General features: G+C 39.8%; 2 protein-coding genes across 2 annotated transcripts in view; one reads left to right on the top strand and one right to left on the bottom strand.

Annotated features, from left to right (window-relative positions):
* Positions 1-21266, bottom strand: part of LOC134741569 (uncharacterized) — a 163221-nt gene that overhangs the window by 56983 nt on the left and 84972 nt on the right. The gene's annotated exons all lie outside the window — the stretch shown is intronic.
* LOC134741574 (MAP kinase-activating death domain protein) overlaps positions 1-21266 on the top strand; it is a 67122-nt gene that overhangs the window by 11009 nt on the left and 34847 nt on the right. The window contains exons 2-11 of the mRNA XM_063674408.1: positions 2337-2551; positions 5348-5528; positions 6405-6546; positions 7181-7322; positions 10807-10964; positions 12467-12717; positions 15285-15537; positions 16072-16198; positions 16615-16647; positions 20694-20785. Of these exons, the coding sequence (XP_063530478.1) occupies positions 2450-2551; positions 5348-5528; positions 6405-6546; positions 7181-7322; positions 10807-10964; positions 12467-12717; positions 15285-15537; positions 16072-16198; positions 16615-16647; positions 20694-20785 (1481 nt within the window). The 5' untranslated portion in view covers positions 2337-2449. The remainder of the gene's footprint in view (positions 1-2336; positions 2552-5347; positions 5529-6404; positions 6547-7180; positions 7323-10806; positions 10965-12466; positions 12718-15284; positions 15538-16071; positions 16199-16614; positions 16648-20693; positions 20786-21266) is intronic.

Raw genomic sequence — 21266 nt, 5'->3', positions numbered from 1 at the left:
TCATAATATTTGTAGCGACCAGCGACTCAGCTCGTTTAATAGGTATTTTTTTAGGGTTCCGTACCCAAAGGGTAAAAACAGGACCCTATTACTAAGATTTCGCTGTCCGTCCGTCTGTCCGTCTGTCTGTCTGTCACCAGGCTGTATCTCATGAACCGTGATAGCTAGACAGTTGAAATTTTCACAGTAGATGTATTTCTGTTGCCGCTATAACAACAAATACTAAAAACAGAATAAAATAAATATTTAAGTGGGGGTCCCATACAACAAACGTGATTTTTTTGCCATTTTTTTGCGTAATGGTACGGAACCCTTCGTGCGTGAGTACGACTCACACTTGGCCGGTTTTATTTTCTTGATTGACAGCGGCATCGTCGCGAACGTTGCGCCACTTGCGCCCTGTTGATTAAACTGTAAGACGGAGAAATCGGAGAGGGAGATTGCCTCCCGGATTTCGGTGTGCCAGATTTTCTTACCTTCAACGTCAATTTTCTTACCTAATAAGTGATTCATCACAAATAACGAATATTATAAAATTATATAGGTTAGGTAGGTTTATGTGTTCGTGTTTTTTTAGTATGCTTATTCTTAGTTAATTATAAAGCGTTCACGAGGTTTATGTACCGATAATAATTATTTAGATATTTTTCTAAAATTTTCGCGGAAATATTGGCGAATACTTTTAACTGATCATTATCGAGAAGTGATCGGTAATTTCATGTTCATGGCAGCGTACCTACCTAAATACTTAGTTAAGTTAAAGGAATATCTACATACAAACCAAAGACATTGTAACTCCGTATAAGATGAATACAGTCTAATAAAAAACGTGCCTCGTAGATTCTCGCACAGATGGCGCTACCACTAATACCAACCTTTGTCCTATACTCGACTAGATGGCGTTGACGGTTTCGTTTGTTATTTAACAATTTTAACACATATCAGTGAAAGAACATGGGTCAAAATCATATAAAAATAATAAATACAAAAAAAATCGCATCCATATATATATCCATTTTTTGATATTTTTTTACTTTATATCAAACATACATATGTATATCCATTTTTTGATATTTTTAGTTTTAATCGTGTGTCGATACCTAGATGGCAGTAAATATACTGTGACTACAACAATGACAGTACCGCTTCATATTCTCTGATAGAAACTAAGCAAAGTTTATAGAATTTTGGAATCTTTATCAGTTACCTAAACAACAACCTTACGTCCTTGTAAAACAAAAACCTATTACCATTTCAGCAAACATTTACTTTACCAATGCCTTTAACTTAACTACGCTTACAATGAAAATAGAAAGTGGTTAGCGATATTATTTAGGTACATTTAATAAATTCTGAAGGTCCGCGATGTGCCGCGTCGTACATAGAATATCTAGGTCTCATGTATCTATTAAGTAGGTAGGTCCTATTACTCCTAACAGTCCTAACCTATTTCCCCGCATTTTACGGAAAGCCTTCACATTCGACCTAAATAGAGATACTAAGCGGTGTTGCTGCACTCCCCCTTTTTTAACAAAATATAATAGCACAAAGTGCTTCACTTTTTATTACAAGCTTTTATTTTACTTGCCCTACTGTTAGTAGGTATGTATAAGGGTATGTTAGTTAGGTTAAATCTTGGAAGCTAAATTTGACCCACATCCCAATTTCCGATTGAGCTGAAATTTTGCATACATATAAAAACCGGATGACAATGCAATATTATGATGACATGAGCTGATCTGATGGTGGAGACAAGAGGCATGGCAACTCTGTCATAAAACATTTGAATTGTCTCAAGTCTCAATGAGTATTAGTTGCCTGTGGAAAGAAAAGTAGAGTCATCGATAAAACCTTGTTCCAAATGAAATTTTTGACAGAAAACTAATTGTTGACCTACGCTTTTCTATTTTTTATTGGGTCCGCGGGGTATAAACTTCCGGGGAGCTCCTGGGATCAGTAGGCATAACTAGGTCAGTGCTATTGGGTCACGGTCTGTAGGTTCTCGCGCGGTTTTGATTGTGTCTTAAATCAATAACAGTCGATGGAGCCGCAGCTCGGGAACTCTCGGCAAACTGGCAACACGCATTGTTATACATGTCTTTAAGCTTGAAAACTCGCAAGTAGATATATTTAAACATTTATGTCTGTCTCTTTACTTGGGGCGATATGATTTTATATTTTGTCATTGTTAAATCTAATTACAAAGTTTGGTCAGATACTTGTCATATCAGATTATATTTAAAAAGTTCGGGCTTTGTTGCTGCTAATAATTAATAAAAACTTTGTCAATTTTCGAGCTTACAGGCAACATAAGATAATTTTGTTTTTTGTTTCAGCATTTTAGGTAAAAGTGATAATTATGACAAGCAATATCTTAATTAAATACAATGATTTCGAGCAATCCGGCGCTTAGAGCAGCGAGGTACTGGAATAGTCGCACATCGGAAACATGGACATCCAGAAACAGCACCTGTGCCCGCGGCTGGTGGATTATCTAACCATCGTGGGTGCGCGGCCTTACACCTCGGGGAAAGGCCTCGCCCCAGTTCAGGTAATTTATTTTTAATTAAACAGTGGCTACGTCAAAAGTCATGTCAGCCATGTCAAGGCGTTTCAATCACATTAAGATTTCTACGTTTTTTAGGTGTAGATATGCTCAACTCAGGTTCTTAGGGTTAGCGAATTTCGCTAATAATTTTAATTACCTTTATATCACACTATCCTGAAGGCCGTGCCAAATAATTGTTAAACATACAGTTTCTTTGTGGGGAAGTGTGAGCTGTGGTGTGAGGTTTTGCGAGGTCCTCTGGTGGCCGAATTATGCATTTTGAACCATTGGGGCGCGAGGCCACTCGGACCACGAGACCGTGGCAGTGGCCAACTAGCCTACGCCTAAAGCCGCCCTTGTAAGTACCTATATACCTATAAATATAAAAAAGAGTACTTAGGGTTTGGAGTTAATACTCTTTCAATCGGCGACGTATTCATTTTCTCGTTCAGTAAAAAAGGCTTCGTTTTCGGTAAGCCTTTGGGGGCCATTTGTAAAAGGGTGAGGATCTTTAAAATATATACCTTTCTTTAACGATAACTCTTATAATTATAAGTATTTAAGTGTAAAGTTAAAATCGTGTGCCACATAGTATTCAAAACCATTGATTAATAATTACTTACATTATATTGTAGTAGTAGTAGTAGTAGTAAACACTTTATTGTGCAAAACAAGTACAAAACACAGAAAGAAGTACGTAGTGATGTACCGACTATTGATTTGGCCGACTAGCCGACTAATCGGCGCTCCGGTGGCCGATTAGTCGGCCGACTAGTCGGCTAGTCGGCCAAATTCATAAATCATTATTTCTCTTTAAAGTTTACATTCAGATGGTCACTGCAGCAGCTATGTCTAAGTTAGGATGCATTTGTAAAACAATTTTCTTGTTCCTTTCGTCGTTTTAGCTTTTTGCGCGTAATTTTAATGCATTTTATTTCACATTTTAAGCAATTAAATGACAATTTAACCAAGAAAATGCATATGCTACAAGATATTATGGCATCAAATATTCGAATAAAACATATTTCCTTCAAATACAAGCTTTATGCATAAATAAGCCAATTGCCATTTGAGCATTTTGAGCAAAATAGACTTTCCTTAAGAGACCCGCGCGCTTCAAATAATAAAAATTACATAGGCACTGTAATAAAACGTTTGTAATTGCAACCAACTACATAATATTCAATGGACTGCGACGACATACATACTTTTTTCATATTTCGGCATTACCTCTTTTATGTGAGTCACATCACATTGTTTATTTGTAACATTTTATTTTTTATTTAATATTTTACTTCATAAGTTGTTATTTTTGCTGTTTCAATTTTAAGTTGAAGATCTTTTCGTGAAAGCATTTTGTTTTATCTCTTTGTATAAAGTACTGTGTCTTTTTCTTTAAGAAACAAATAAATCTATCTATTTACTCCCTACACATGAATTTAATATAATAATATGAATAACAATATTCGTATGCACTCTTAACAGGTATAAAGTATAATTAATTTCATTAAATAAAATGGAAATTTTATCAAATGTATTTGCTGTTTATTTAGTTTATGTCCTGTTTTTCTGTAACTAATAAAAGGCCGACTAATCGGCCATTTTGGCCGACTAGTCGCCGACTAATCGCCGACTACAAATGTGGCCGGATAGTCGGCTTTCCCGACTAGTCGGCGACTAGTCGGTACATCCCTATACAGTACCTAAATGTGTACAGTAAATGTGTGTTTTGTTGTACTGTATTCGTGATTACCTAACTAAGACAGGATAGGAGTGTTAGGGTCGGCAACGCGCATGTAACTCCTTTGGAGTTGCAGGCGTACATAGGCTACGGAGACTGCTTAACATCAGGCGGGCCGTATGCTTGTTTGCCACCGACGTAGTATAAAAAAAAGACAAACGTTGAATCAAACAGTGTTTGGAATAGCTAATTGTCTCATCTGAATAGATTACCTCCGCATTAGTCAAAGTCTCAGGCTTACATTAACTACCTATAAATAGATGTCGGTAATTTCGTATCCAGTAAGCACTGCGAGGTCCTGGAGGACAGTGCAGTTGCCAAGTTTGTTGCTCAATCTCAATCTCTAGAATAATGTTTGGTTAGAATCCAGTAACAGTAATGCCATACGATAAATAAATAAATAATAGATGTCGGTCCTATCTGACGTACATGTCTCTTTAACTAAAGAGACATGATGTTATCAGAGTTGCAATTCTTTGAAAATCGGGGTTGGCTAATCTATCTACCGTAGGGAACCCTAACTTCTTAGTTGGTGTTCAACTTCACCCAAGTAAAATATTTAAATTAATTATTTTAACAAGAAATAGATAGGTACCTGTACACTGAATACGCAATAAAAAAACTGCGTAAAAATAATTTAAATTCTCTGCCACCTCGTCCTCAACTTCACCTCATATTTTTTTTTAAATGAAAATTTTATTCCAGAAATACTAAATATTGAATGCACCCATGAATCCCATGATAATTTTTTAGCAATATTATGATTTAATGCTATTTAAGGCGATTGTGTACTAAAGGCGAATTTAGAGTAGGTATGTAATTTAGCAACATTGAAAACGGGGTTGCTCTTTAAGCCGGTGAAATGACATTTCTCAGAAGACGCACCTTATAGAAAACAGAGGGCCTAACGCAAAGAGTAGTATAATATACACACACACACACACACAGACTACAGTGTTCGTCTACTTGCCTCACTATCGCTAGTTTTGCTTTTACTTTTACAGACATTAGGCAGGCTTGAATAAGTAGGTACATGATGTTTCAATTGAATCACACAGGCACCGGAGTTGCTTCGGCGGTACCCGCTGACGAACCATGATGACTTCCCGCTGCCGCTGGACATGGTGTACTTCTGCCAGCCCGAGGGCTGCGTGTCGGTGGGGCCGCGCCGCGCGCCCGGCAACATGGCGGCGCGGGATACCACGTCATTCGTGTTCACGCTCACGGACAAGGACTCTGGTACGGTACACTCCCGTGCTTGTCGTTGGGGCCGCTTCGCGCGCCCGGCAACATGCCGGCGCGGAACACCACGTCGTTCGTGTTCACGATCACGGACAAGGACTCGGGTACGGTACACTCCCGTGTGTGTCGGTGGGGCCGCGCCGCGCGCCCGGTAACATGGCGGCGCGCGATTCCACGTCGTTCGTGTTCACGCTCACGGACAAGGACTCGGGTAACGCGTCGATCAAACCATACGCACGCTCGACGCTGACGCCGAACGCAATATTATTAATATAAGTATACCTGTTTACTTTATACCAATATTTATAAACGTCAACTTTTAGCACAGAGCTATAACCGCATAATGTACTGTAGTAGAGCAGTACAGTTCTTTGTAAAAATCCAAGCACTTATATATCTTAAGCTTTACTTATAAAATCAATGACTAAGGCAAGACTAAACTATTAACTAATGAGACTAAGGCTCGGTTGCATCAAACTGTTTCTCATCATTAAAGAGTTCGCAAAATTATATTGTATGGAAAGTTTCATAGTCCGTTAAGTGCGGAGGGTGCAACTGGCACTAAGGATAGTTTACATCAGACCGTCTGTCACTGTGAAAGCGTTCGCTAAATTTGATTGTATGGGAAATTTCATAGTTCAATGGTTGGTGCAACTGGCTCTAAGTGTAAGGCCTGAGTGGACGCTCGAAGCGGAGCGTTCGGCGGGGCGTGCAGCATGGCGTCGAGCGTCCAAGGGGTTTGAGCAGCGTGCACGGAGGCCGCTCGCATACGTTTGCATTTGTTTAACATGCACGCCGCACGCTCCGCTCCGCTGCACGCCCAAATCGAGCGTTCACTCAGGCCTTACACTTAGTCAAGATTATTGTCAACAGGCAAGACCCGCTACGGCATCTGCGTGAACTTCTACCGCGCGGTGGAGCGCGCGCCGGCGCCGGGCCCGCGCGAGCGCTCCATGCTGCGCCGCGAGTCGTGGCGCAAGTCCGTGGAGAAGAGCTCCGACTCTGCCTTCTCCAGGTGATACGTACTTTACGTTATGCGATTTTTAAACTAAGATACCTGTGCCGGTTCTTAAGCTTGCCTGTTTTCAAAATTTCGTACCCAAGTGAGAATAGGTTTAAATTTTGAGTCCATGTTCGCTAGTAACTTTGTCTGTAAGTTCATAATGATGGGCCTTCTTTGGTTTGATCTTACACTATTTCAAGGGTGGGTGTCCTTTTCTCGAAAAGGGCAGTGTAAAAAGGATCTACGCGGGTGTAATACTTAGAAATTATCGTGTGTGCTATTTTGGGGTTTTAACTTATGGTATTATATTAGACATTCAGAGAGCTTTAGCCGTGCTGCATTTCACATCTGGCTTGATTTAACCTTAAAGGACCACACACCACACACGCATCCACACTGGATGCGTTCTGCGGTCAGCGGTCAGGTCAAACCCGCATTATGTATGAACAACATTGACAGCAACCTTTGAAGTTGAAGTTTGACCTGACCGCTGCCCGCAGAACGCATCCAGTGTGGCAAATCCTTTAACCAACTATGCAACCCACATAGTTAAAACAAGTGATCCTAAGCTATGGGACATAAAACTTTCAATGCTTAGTAGGATTAGTTAAAGATGTCCATTTCTAACGCGGCGCGAATGTTTCAGTGACTATAGGAGCAGCAACGTGGCCCCAAGCGACTCGGAGCGCGACTGCAGCGCCACGCTCGGCCCGAGGCTTGCGCCTGCGCCCGACTCCGAGAGCGGCGGTTCGCACACGCCCAGCCCTCGCGCCAGTAGGAAGCGACAGGTAACCGACTTGCCTGCGCCCGACTCCGAGAGCGGCTCGCACACGCCCAGCCCTCGCGCCAGTAGGAAGCGACAGGTAAACGACTTGCCTGCGCCCGACTCCGAGAGCGGCGGCTCGCACACGCCCAGCCCTCGCGCCAGTAGGAAGCGACAGGTAACCGACTTGCCTGCGCCCGACTCCGAGAGCGGCGGCTCGCACACGCCCAGCCCTCGCGCCAGTAGGAAGCGACAGGTAACCGACTTGCCTGCGCCCGACTCCGAGAGCGGCTCGCACACGCCCAGCCCTCGCGCCAGTAGGAAGCGACAGGTAAACGACTTGCCTGCGCCCGGCTCCGAGAGCGGCGGCTCGCACACGCCCAGCCCTCGCGCCAGTAGGAAGCGACAGGTAAACGACTTGCCTGCGCCCGACTCCGAGAGCGGCGGCTCGCACACGCCCAGCCCTCGCGCCAGTAGGAAGCGACAGGTAACCGACTTGCCTGCGCCCGACTCCGAGAGCGGCGGCTGGCACACGCCCAGCCCTCGCGCCAGTAGGAAGCGACAGGTAACCGACTTGCCTGCGCCCGACTCCGAGAGCGGCGGCTCGCACACGCCCAGCCCTCGCGCCAGTAGGAAGCGACAGGTAACCGACTTGCCTGCGCCCGACTCCGAGAGCGGCGGCTGGCACACGCCCAGCCCTCGCGCCAGTAGGAAGCGACAGGTAACCGACTTGCCTGCGCCCGACTCCGAGAGCGGCGGCTCGCACACGCCCAGCCCTCGCGCCAGTAGGAAGCGACAGGTAACCAACTTATACTATGAATTTTCTCAAATGATTTTTACGCCTAAGACCCATCTGTTAAACAAAAGCCATTGTTTCTTTTGTTCAAGCGGTGGGCTACCGTGTCTGAGCGCGTGCCAAAGTAACAATGTCGTTTAAATAGTTGCTGTATCGTGGTGGTTTTAAGGTTCAAATCGATGTAATAATATGAGCGCTAGCCTACAATGAGATAGTCGATGGTCCTACATTACCAAAACACGTTACAAGTACATATATTTGTCACAGTTTTCTTCTTTTGAATATAATGCCCTTTTACCAAGTTTCAACTTCTATCCCCTTTTTAACCCGCCTTCTATCCCCTTTTTAGCCGCCCGCGAATTTCGCAACCTGGTGTGCAAATTTCAACATTCTATGTTTTGTAGTTTCGGCTCTGCGTTGATGAATCAGTCAGTCAGGACACACGCATTTATATAATTTATGCCAATATGGGATTACTTAACTCAGCTAACGTAATCTGCACGTAATTCTCTAAAACTTTTTAAAAGCCGAGCTAGTTAGATACCTAATTAATCCGGTGTGTGGCGAAATATAAACTTCAACCCTTCTCCGAACTAAGTTAAAAATAAGTACAACATACACGAGTGGGCGCGACCTTGCAAGGCCACGCCGAGATCAAATTTCTCAGCACAATGACGCTTCTGTCCCATTGTTGATATAACAATGACCTTCCTTCCTGTCTACCTACACTTATGCAACCTGGAAAATATACTTATTATGAGTAGTTTATACTGAATAACTTTTTGTGGGCGCGTCTGATCTATAGATATGTAAACAGGGCTTTTTTAGGGTTCCGTGGCCAAATGGCAAAAAACGGAACCCTTATGGATTCGTCTAAACTGAACTAGTTTGCGCGAGAAACACTTCCAAAGTGGTAAAATGTGTCCCCCCCCTGTAACTTCTAAAATAAGAGAAAGATAAAACTAAAAAAAATATATGATGACAATACCATGCAAACTTCCACAGAAAATTGGTTTGAACAAGGTCTATTAGTAAGTAGTTTTTTTTTATACGTCATAAATCGTAAACCGCAATTTACCTTTCATTCAATCAACTCAAATATATAAAAAAAAAACATTTAATTTCATAAACATATTTAATTGGGGCTCCCATACAACAAACGTGATTTTATGCCGTTTTTTGTGTAATGGTACGGGACCCTTAGTGCGCGAGTCCGACTCGCACTTGGCCGGTTTTTAATAAAAGATAGATTACTGCGCCGAACTCGCAATTTCGGAATATTGAGCTAACTCGGGAGTTTCCATTTATTTCTTTATTTGAAACATTGTGATTTCGTTAGCTGCCAACGTGAAATAAAAAAAATATATATTTACAATAAAATAACCAACAAATTATCATCAATACCAGCCTAGGTTCAACAACAAACATATTACCTAACTTACCGCCTTATCAACCTGGATGTGTCGAAACGAGATGAAACCCTGATTCCTCGCTGTCAGGTTATGGAAGGGCTTTAGCCTTCTCTCTCCTTAGCATTATTATTCCCATCTGATTGTGGGGTCTGCTTTACTTGTCTTTCCTCTCCATTTCGCACGATCGGACGTGTCGTCTACTGAAACGTCGCAGGCCCTTATGTCTTTTGCTATGTGTGTATGTGTTTTTGGTATCTGCCCATTTCATCTTCGGTCTTTCTCTTCCTCTGGACCCAGCAATGTTCAGATCCATAGCATCATTCCCGATGTAATCAGGAGGAGGTGGAGGAGGAGGTTAAAAATTATATAAAACGTAAGCTTATCTCTAAAGCCTATTATAGCACACAATACTACATGAATGATGAAACACCGTGGGATTAAGTGTGATTGAAAATAATTAATTATTTGTTATTATGTTAATAATGATGAAATTGATAATTCAATGAATACCTACATTAGGTAATCCGTATTTTTTTGACATTTAGATCTTTAATTCTAGAACATTTCTAGACTAATATTTTTTTTATACTTCTTCTTCTTCTTTTAAAATTATGGCTTCAGCCCAGTGGGACTATTTCGCCAGTATCAAGGTATTGAGAGGTTTACAAACGACAAAAATTGTACGGTTGTACAAGACAGTGTACGGTGATTTGTTAGCTCTTGTAAATCGATAGCTAGTCTTTACAAGAAGCACGTGGACTACCGGCCGTTGACTCCAAGATGGTGGTTAAACGCGCTTCAAAATTAATTCTCCATTCACTGCACACTACCACATTAGTTTACTGTATAATAAGCTATCGATATTACACTTTAAACAATATTAATAAGCAAAAAACAAAGTAATTAATCACGATGCTAACTATCAAGATGGCGCTCGAACCGGAAGTCTTTTTTTTATACAATTTTGGTGTTTGTCCTTTTATGAAATTCTTATTATTAAGTTTTGACATATCTATTAAAGGGCCCACTGACTATCAGTCCGCCGGACGATATCGGCCTGTCAGTTAGAATAAAAATTTGACAGTTCCGAACAACTGACAGGCCGATATCGTCCGGCGGACTGATAGTCAGTGGGCCCCTTAATAATTCAATGTTTTTAAGAACAATAATAACTGCATCAAAAAATTGCTCTGATATTTAGATTAAAGTAGTATTTGTAAAACTTGAAAATTTAATAGTGCTTGTTGCTAGGCCTATTTGAATAAAGAATATATTGACTGACTTTGATGTTTCTGTTGCAGCGAATACGGAACCACTCCCTGACGTCACTGTGCCTGCTGTCGCACCACCCATTCTTCTCCACATTCCGAGAGTGCCTGTTTATCCTGAAGAGGTTAATCGATGCTTGTAACGAGTCTTCCAGTCCGCGGCGCGTAGGCGCGTCCAGACAAATATTTAGGTAATATTTTATTCTTTAATTAGATGCCCACCGAACGAATCAAATTATCTTCTTGGCAAGACGCATTTAACTGATTTGCAAGACCGAAGTGATCCCATCCCAACAAAGTTTTGTACGGAACACAAGAAATCACGACAAAATGTATATGTAGTATGATATAGCCGAGGGATTTGACGAGCATAATTTTAGACCAAAGTATATTTTCCTATTATGAGAGTAATTGAGATGAGGTAAAATCCCACGCGATGGTCAAATCTTCCGTCGCAAGTTTCTTACGGCGCGCCATATCTTTTTTCCTTCTAATTTCCTAGCTTGACGCCCCCTTTTTATTAGGGTTCCGTACCTCGAAAGGATGAAAACGGAAACCTTATAGGATCACTCGTGCGTCTGTCTGTCCGTCCATCTGTCCGTCTGTCACAGCCTATTTGCTCCAAAACTACTGGAGCAATTAAGTTGAAATTTGGTACACATATGCAAGTCTTTGACCCAAAGACGGACATGTAACGTAAACAAATGAATTTTAAACATATTAGATGCCACTTTTGGGGGGTAAATGAGAAATTTAAAAAACAAAGCTTTGCAAACTATATTGTGTTATATATCAAATAAAATCTACAGTCAAGCGTGAGTTGGACTTAAGAAAAAAACATTGTTAAAAATTGTGTGATGTACGGAACCCTCGGAACGCGAGTCCGACTCGCACTTGGCCGGTTTTAATAGTCCGCCGTCACCGTGATACCGTCTTCTAGTCACCAGTATTCACAAATAGGCATATATATCTCTGTCATGACTTCATGACGCGCCATAACTATTTTTTTTTTTACACAAAGGGTACATGCTTACAAACAAAATTCATGTATCGCCAAACTGTAACCAGTTTGTTGGCGATTGAAGTGCTCAATTACAAAATGGAATCATGCACCTGAACAAAACAATTAGCAGCTTAAATCCTTATATATAATATAAAAACAAACATGCACAAATACCTAATAAGTAAATACATTTTCCCAATGTTTAATTTTGTAAAAGGTATGTTTTTATTGTTTTTAGCCTCTTTTTAAGGACCGGCTTACTAAACCTAGATTTATCTCTTAACCACCCTATTTCGTTACATCAAAGATAGATAAAACTCCGTAATAGATGGATACAGTCTAAGGAAAAAACGTGCCTCGAAAATCAAGAAAATTTGATTCTCGATCAGATGGCGCCACTAGTTTTGGCCTACACTCGTATAGAGGGCGTTGACTATTTCGTTTGTTATTTATAATTTTAACGCATACCGGTGAAAGAACATGGGTCAAAATCATATAAAAATAATTAATGCAAATAAAAAATCATTTATCCATATTTAAATACATTTTATCGTATTTTTATAAATATTTATTTTTAGTTTTAAAGTGTGTCGACAGATGGCAGTGAATTTACTGGGGTTACAAAATTTACTATGACAGTACCGTTCTAGTATAAGTTACTCTATGGTTACATGCAAGTTTTCGTCACAGGGATACAGTATGGTCAGTGATAACGGGCCAAGCGTACGACAACACGCCCACAATAGTCCTGCACGACGTGAAGGAGATCGAGACGTGGATTCTGCGGCTGCTGTCGGCGCCGGTGCCGGTGCCGGGCAAGACCCGCCTCGAGCTGGAGGTGCTGTCGCCCACCGCGCATTCGCCCCTGCTATTCGCGTTGCCGGACCACACGAGATTCACCCTCGTGGATTTCCCACTGCATTTACCTCTAGAGCTCTTAGGTCAGTTGTTTTCACGCCTCTATTCACGTAATCTTGACATTTAAGGGTCTCCGGCAAGCTCTGTTCTCCATACAAACGTAGTTCCGCTCTCATTTTAAAACGACTAGCTAGATTGCTCTGAAACTTTATACTGTGGATAAGGTATATCAATGTCTGTAATTAGTTTATGTAGCTTCGGATACCATAGTTAAAAAACTACAGCAAATTTTTTTTTTATACAAAACTTGTTTTTGCTCTACTTCGTCTGTTTTATAAACTGGAGCTATATAAACTAATTTCAGACCTAGATATACCTCATGTCATTGTATGTGCAAAGTTTCATTACAATCCAACACGTAGTTTTAAAATGAGAGGGGAACTACGTTTGTATGGGAAGGTGCAATTCAGCCGAGCTTGCCGGGAACTCTTAACATTTTTAATATGGATGGCTTAGCCTAGTTGGTAGTAATGTCTACGAAGCGGTGAGGGAATTTATTTGTGTGATGGGCCATGACATTTGGTTCTGAGATAAATCTAGAATCTCTCTCAAATATAGAAAATATTTGGCAGTTCAAATTTAGTGATAAATACCGGTCGATGTAATTACTAAAGGTAATAAAATAAGTCAATAAACAAAAGCCCACCACATCCATATTAAAACATTTTCTATTATCTTTACTAGTCCGTAGTTTTAAATAAAATACATGTCAGTCTACATTTTCATAGCTGCAAAACATTTATTTCTAGGTCATTAATACCCAAGACCAATAAACACTTTGTTTTTTTATTATTCTTATGTTCCATATTTTATTTCTAAATTTAAGGTTTAGGTTTTAAGTTTATGGGTCCACTGAAAATCAGCGTCGTTACACTATGTGGCCCGACACGTGCTGAGTGGTATCCTATTTAAGACAACAAGTTACAAAACTATTAAACTATATGTCATATAGGTATTTAATATCTGTTAATTTAAAGATTGATAAAACTATGAAAACGGATCATATCGCGTATATTGAATTTATAATACATCCCGACGTTTCGAACTCTTTACAGCGTTCGTGGTCAACGGGTCACCCGTTGAACGAGTAACTATCGCGGTAACCGAAGACAATATTAAAGATTGATGTTTCAAATAAATTATTTTCATTTTCATTTTTATAATGAGCAACTTTCTTACCATTAGATATTAGGTAGGTATACATATTATAATTACTGCATAGGACAAGTGTGGGTCTTATTAATCTTTTTTTATAAAATTAATAAGGTACTCATACCTTCTGGGGAAAAAATAACAATTTCACATTACTATATCCCAAATCTTTCTTCAACTACTATGGTGTTTCTCGTGTCCGTCAACTTCGCTCTACTGGCAACCTTTCTTTGTCCATACCATCTCACCGAACAGGTTTCATGTCCTATTCTTTCTCTATTCAGGCAGCTCGCCTTAGTCTCCCTGTTAAAATTAGACAGTGTCCGAATAGATTTGCATTTAAAAAATCCTTACGTGAGTACTTTGCTGGCAGAATGATGAATTCTTAGTGTTTCTGTTTTGAAAGTTTCATCTGATATCTTATGTATTTGTGTGTATGTATATTGTATGTATTTATATGAATATTATATATACAGATATATGTATGTATGTCTATGCCTATCCATTATTTAACTATACTTGTATATATGTAATCACTATGTTGCACCGCCTACAAATTATCTGCTTTGCCCGAAGGTTGACTGGTAGAGAATGCCTCATAGCATTAAGTCCGCCTTTTGTACGATTGTATTTTCTTTTGTGCAATAAAGATTAAATAAATGAATAAATAAATATAATTTTGAAGTTTAAATATTGAGGCCATTTTCTGAACCGCAAGTATATAAAACTTAAAAATAATGTTTGTTTGTTATCGTTTTTAGCTTGGAATCTTTTAATAATTTTACACAATCTTAACGTATTTGGACTAACGCCGGCCAGGTCGAAATCAGAGAGTTGAAACATAGATAGAGATACAATCGCTAAGACCAAAGATAGATATAACTCCGTAATATATGGATACAGTCTAAGGAAAAAACGTGCCTCGAAAATCACGAAAATTTGATTCTCGATCAGATCGCGCCACTACCTTTGGCCTACTCTCGTATAGAGGGCGTTGACGCTTTCGTTTGTTATTTAACAATTTTTTAACGCATATCAGTGAAAGAAAAGAAACCATAAAAATAATTAATGCAAATAAAAAAAAAACATTTATCCATATTTTAATACATTTTATCGTATTTTTATAAATCTTCATTTTTAGTTTTAAATAGTGTCGATAGATGGCAGTGAATTTACTGTGGTTACAAAATTTACTATGACAGTACCGCTCTATCCTATTATATCCTCTTTGCTAAGACGAATCTGTACTTTTATAACACGCTGATATTCTCATGTTTACTCTCTATACATGCCGCACATTCACAACTTGAGAAGAACGAGTGAATGGCTCAAACCCTATGTGCGTACCAAATAGGCCTGTTAGGACGTTACATTTCATCTTAAGCGGTTCTATCTCTTTTCTGATGGTCCAAATATTGATCCTGTAATACATTTCCAGGCGTCGACACATGTCTTAAGGTGCTGACTCTGATCATCCTGGAGAACAAAGTGGTGGTACAGTCCCGCGACTACAACGCGCTGTCGATGTCGGTGATGGCGCTGGTGGCCATGCTGTACCCGCTGGAGTACATGTTCCCGGCCATCCCGCTGCTGCCGAGCTGCATGAACTGCGCGGAACAGCTCCTGCTTGCGCCCACGCCGTTCCTCATCGGCATCCCGGCCACGTTCCTGCAGTATAAGAAGAATTTTAGGTGAGTCACACACAAAAAAGTCGGGCAAAGCTCGACGTCCGCGGCGCGCTCCAGAGCTGGGCACCTCCTTTAGTCCTTATACCACAGAATATATAATAGTACTAGGTACAGAACATTCACTCTCTAACAAAACGCGACTACTACGCGCAAGGCGGCGCAAGCGCGTGCAGGCGTCCGTTCCGTAGCGGTGCGCGGCAATTACTATGGCGAAACCCCAAAATTGGGGCGGCCGCAGGTACTTGTAGCGACGCGACGAAATCGCGGAGTGGGACACGCCTGCTTATACCAACACAGTCGGGCAAAGCTCAACGTCGGGCTCAAGCAAAGCTCAACGGGAGGTGGGGGGAGATCACCGAACGGGATGGTCTTAAGGAACTTTCAGTAGGAATAGCAGAGAAAGCGCTATTATTGTTTGTGCTTGTCATAGTCTAACTTTTCCTTTCTGCCTACTTCTAAAAAGGCTTTACTTATTGCATCTTGTGGCAAACATTGGTAAGTGGTTTGCTTAGACTTTTAGTATTTTTTTTTCTACAGGTTACCAGATGACATTTGGCTAGTAGATCTCGACGCTACAAAACTGTGCGCTCCCAGCGGCAACGACCATGAACTACCGCCGTTGCCCGAGCCAGAAGGATCCGTGCTAAAAAGTCACTTAAAACAGGTAAATGAATGTTCCATCACTATATCATGTCTTATCATTATCTTATTTACCTTCTTTCTACTAAATGCACTTGGCGCATTGTTGTTGATGTCGCTTTGCTGGCCCAACTCGCATAACTGACATTGTTAAAACGTTCTTATTTACGTACCTTATTCTTAAATTCTACATTCAGACTGGGTTTATTGACTCTTACGGCTGTTATACATGGTGGGGCAGTTTTGCTAATTGTCTTCTAAAAATCTTTACAGTAATATCTAAAACATGTTTTATTTTTAAATAACATTAAACCTGACACAGCATACTTAACCTACATTTTATATAAGTACAATACAAATTTTTTTTTTATTGGTTTACCGCAGAATTCTGTTTCGACTTTCGACTTGACTAACTTCACCCTCACTTCTTCCCTTCGCTAGGCCATGCATCTTATGGATAACAGCGGATCTGGTGTAAATATTACTGCTATATTTTATTGCACACTTTGACTAATATATTCACGACAGTAAATTTAGGTACTCAGAAGGCAGTAGGTACTATGTTGAGGAATGCTGCCATTTTAGAAATACAACAATTGAGATAACAAAACATTTATCATCCATAATTCATTACAAAAATCAGACACATGGAATTTAATATTGTCTTCGGTTACCGCGACAGTTACTCATGAAATAAAACTATGAAAACGGATTATAACGCGTATATTGAATTTATAATACATCCCGACGTTTCGAACCCTTTACAGCGTTCGTGGTCAACGGGTGACTGAGGAAAAATTACAAAGCGCGTTGCAAATTATTATTATTTTTATCGCGTGTATATATATATCTTTATTTGAAAATAATTGTAGTGTATAACTAGCCTTATGAACCGATTTTGCATGTACAACCAGCCTTAAAGTTTATAGTCTATGATTGTTCATTATTTTTAGTATGTGGGTATTTTTGCACTTTGTAATTTTTCCTCAGTGACCCGTTGACCACGGACGCTGTAAAGGGTTCGAAACGTCGGGATGTATTATAAATTCAATATACGCGATATAATCCGTTTTCATAGTTTTATTTCACATGGAATTTATTTTAATACATGTTGGAACAACTGTTAGCGTACGTAATTCTAAAATGGCATATTTTGCTAATTTATTGACTGAAATAAGTGTTGGGGACGGTACACAATAAACATTATCCTAATATATTACTACCAATGCAACATATATTCATTACTTCAACTGATGCGCTATTTTGACTCGTTGAAGTGGCAGGAGACGTACGCAGCTAGCATATATTATGTTAGTTAGATATGTGACTACCATATTGCTACTTTTTTGATAATTATGTGACGATGGCCTTATGTATGGCGACATGTCAAATTATAAAATTTGACCGTTTGGCTGTGACGCATTATCAAAAGTAGCAAAATTATCCACGTCCCGGTCACTTCCTCAAATCAAATAATGCAATGTAACATTCGGCTGGCAACTGTAGCAGCATTACTGATGTCCCGCGCATGCCGCCGCACTAACATTGCTCAGTAATGCTGCAGTCATTAACCGAATGTCACCTTTATACTCGTACATCACTGTTGTGTTACAAACGTGACACAATTTCAGTCCGTTTCCTCGCTTCTTTTGTGTTTGGCACGGTTTGACTACATTTGGCACGTACTGTTTACCTCTATGTATCGTGTGGTTTCCGAAAGGTGTTTCATGAGTCATAATCGACCAGTGACAGAGTTATAAACCTTGTTGCAACGATTTAAGGCATACGAATAATCAGTTGATCATATAGACGTATCTGACCATTTGGTGCTATTAATATGTAGGTATATGAGCGCTTTTATACTTTATCGTGATACGACACGATATCAACGCCACGCTTTTACACTATCGTCGACGATATCGTCCACGATTTACCGTTACTGTCCACTATAGTATAAAAGAGTCTGCATAAAATACAATCCCATACATTTTGGTCCCCTGCTGTGTTTTTATCATATATTTAGGAGGCAAACGAACAGATGAATTGCCTGATGTTAAGTAATAACCGTCGCTCATCAACACCCGCAACACCACAGGACTGTGTAGCGCTAACACAAGGTTAGTGCTCAAACACAGAATATTAAGCACTTATATTATTCTTTATTAAATTTCTTGGGGAAGTTTCGGTAAGCGCGCATAATATGTCGGACGCTCCGGGCTTATCGGCCCTACGCGGAGCTAGGTCTTCGGCCTTCGCATTTATGCACTTATGGCGTTATTCATAAACGTGTTACAAACCTGAATTAGCTATGAATCGTTTGTCTTTATTTGTCATGTTGACTTATAATTTTGTAAAAAAGAGATAAAACATAATTTATCTAAATCGGGCCCGTAAAGTTTTATGAATAAGGGGGTTATACTATTGTTATGTGTGTGAGCACTGCACTCCTGTAGCTCGGCCTTCGGCCTGCGAAATTAAAATGTGGTATTTTCTATAAAAAAGGACCTTATTGTCGATGGTGCTTACGCCATTATAAACGATGCTCCGATATAAATACAATGCCGCGCGACTCTGTGCGGCGTAAGCGCCATCGACAATAAGGTCCCTTTTCATAGAAATTGCCCCAAATATGTTACTTGGAGAAGTTGAGGGAAGTTGTCTGTCACTCCAGCATTTCTAGCAACATAAGGTTGAAAGTGCGTTGCCGGCCTTAACAACGTCGTGACGATAACATCGTGTCGTATATCTATAAAGTATAAAAGCGTGCTATTATAATGTGCTTGAATGTGTGTTTTTTGCATGCTACATTTAATAAATGCCTATTATGCTATGCCTTTAAATTTCAACTCCCCTTTGTAAAAATATGGGGCATTTTCTATGAAAAGAGACCTTATTGTCGATGGCGCTTACGCCGCACAGCGTCGCGCGCCATTGTATTTATATCGGAGCATCGTTTATAATGGCGTAAGCACCATCTACAATAAGAAGGTCCCTTTTTATAGAAAATACCACATATTTATAAAATTGATTGAAGTATGAACCAAAATATTGTTGACTAGAAATATATATTTGAATGCTGAGCTAGACCTTGTATGAATTGTGAAATTACGTTGATACAGAATTGTGCTCTTAGCTTTAGTAAATTAGGTTATAGGAATAAAAGTAGATAGGTATACTTAGTATTACTTACTTATAACACGCACGAAGCGTTTTGCTTCCACATTTCTTATGCGAACTGCCAAGGAGTGGAACGCCCTGCCCTAGTCTGTGTTTCCGCATGAGTACAATCTGGGGCTTTTCAAGGCAAGAGTTAATAGTAAGAGTGCTCCACCGTAGACCGCATCATCACTTACCATCAGGTGGGATTGTGGTCAAACGCCTGCCTATTCAGCATTAAAAAAAAACAAATACTCTTCGTTCTTTATTCAGTTTACCCAAATGCTAAGTAAGATTTGGCATTGAAAACAATCAGAAACTTATAGGAAATTAGCTAAATGAGTGATTTTCATACTTTGTCATAAAATGTCTTTTTCATTCAGAAGATTATGATATGAATGAAGATAAGAAAATATCCAAACAATAAAATAGGATTATGGGCCTCTGTTTTAAAATTTATTTGACAACATAATTTATACGCTCTTATTGCGTGAGCGTCCGAATTTGTCAGAAAATACCGCTGTAATAATTTGTTTTTAAAAAGATTGGCAAAGATTTTGAAGTAAAAACTACAACGGTGCAGATAACGTTTGCATTTTAATAAGAAAAACCTCTTGACTTCTTCTCAGTGGGTTGTAATAAAACTTAATACAATATAATTTAGGAATATCATAGAAAAAATATATTCTTTACATTGTCACAGTCGTCGATCAATAGCAAAAATAATTTATGTGAATTAATTCAATATTGGTTTTGATCCTTCTCACGCGCATCTGAAGGGTTTTTTATGAATGTTTATACGTCAATTTTCTTTACTCCAAAATCTACACTAAAGTCATTTAATAATGTTTCCACGCCACCTCGTTCAACAACAACAGCTCTCTTTGTTCTTCAAAAACTGAAAATATAATTATGTACTAAATTGCATTTTATCCACAAGAGTGGAAAAGTAAGTCGATGCAAATTTTGAGCAACAAAAAATAATTCCTCACCTTGGCTGCTAGACTTGACTTTTAAGTGATGATTCTGAATGATTAAATATTAATTAGCGTTCAGTTGGATTTGATTTGTTACGTTTTACAGCTAGTATTTTCCTTGCATTGGTGCGGTGATAATTCAAAGTTTGTTTAACCTTCGTGCCTAGAAATCCTCACAACGCCGAAGATTTCACTTTTCGAACCACTCGTTACGCTTGTAATTTAATTTTGGAATATTTCGTTTACTCGGGTACCAATATTACACGAGGGCTTAAACAACAACTCCCTTAAAACATAAAAACTATTCTCTGATCGCCCCGTGAGTGCCCATTCGGATATCTCACCCTGTGTATACAGTTTGTGTAGTATCGACTGCTTGCTTCCCAGGCTCTGAGCAGCCTCACAAACAGCTCGGCAGAGCAAGCCACAGCCACCCTCATGCCTTCGAGAAGAGACAGCGTCGGTGGTGCTACTCTCAAGTAAGTTATTGATTAAATTACTGCTCTTCTAATAAGGTACAGACTTTTTATTTTAAACCAGAGAAGGTGTGCTCCCGGTGCCGGTTTTCTATATAATTCTCGGTTTTCGCCATACAAATTCAGTCCCGGGAGCATTCCCTACAAGACTTATAAATAGTCAAAGAGTTGTGAACACTAAGGAAATATCGTGTAACCTCGTAACATTTGTAAGAAAACCGAATTGTAAGAAAAAATACTCTGAGCGATGTCGCTCCTACTGTGACACTGGTGGCGTTGACTGCCATTATGAAAACTAAGTAGATACATGGCGATCAGCGCCGCCAGCATCACCTTCCTTTCCCTTCCTTGGCCTCCGTGCTGCTCTGCTTATCGAGAACTTATTCAAAGAGAACACGATAAAAAACTGCATGACTTTTCAAATGTGATTAGGCATTTGTTGCTAGCACGGCAGCGTGTAAGTGCTAGTTTTGTTACGTTTGTA

This window comes from Cydia strobilella, chromosome 5 (assembly GCF_947568885.1).
Source record: "Cydia strobilella chromosome 5, ilCydStro3.1, whole genome shotgun sequence".
NCBI lineage: Eukaryota > Metazoa > Arthropoda > Insecta > Lepidoptera > Tortricidae > Cydia > Cydia strobilella.
This window is presented reverse-complemented; position numbering and strand designations above follow the sequence as displayed.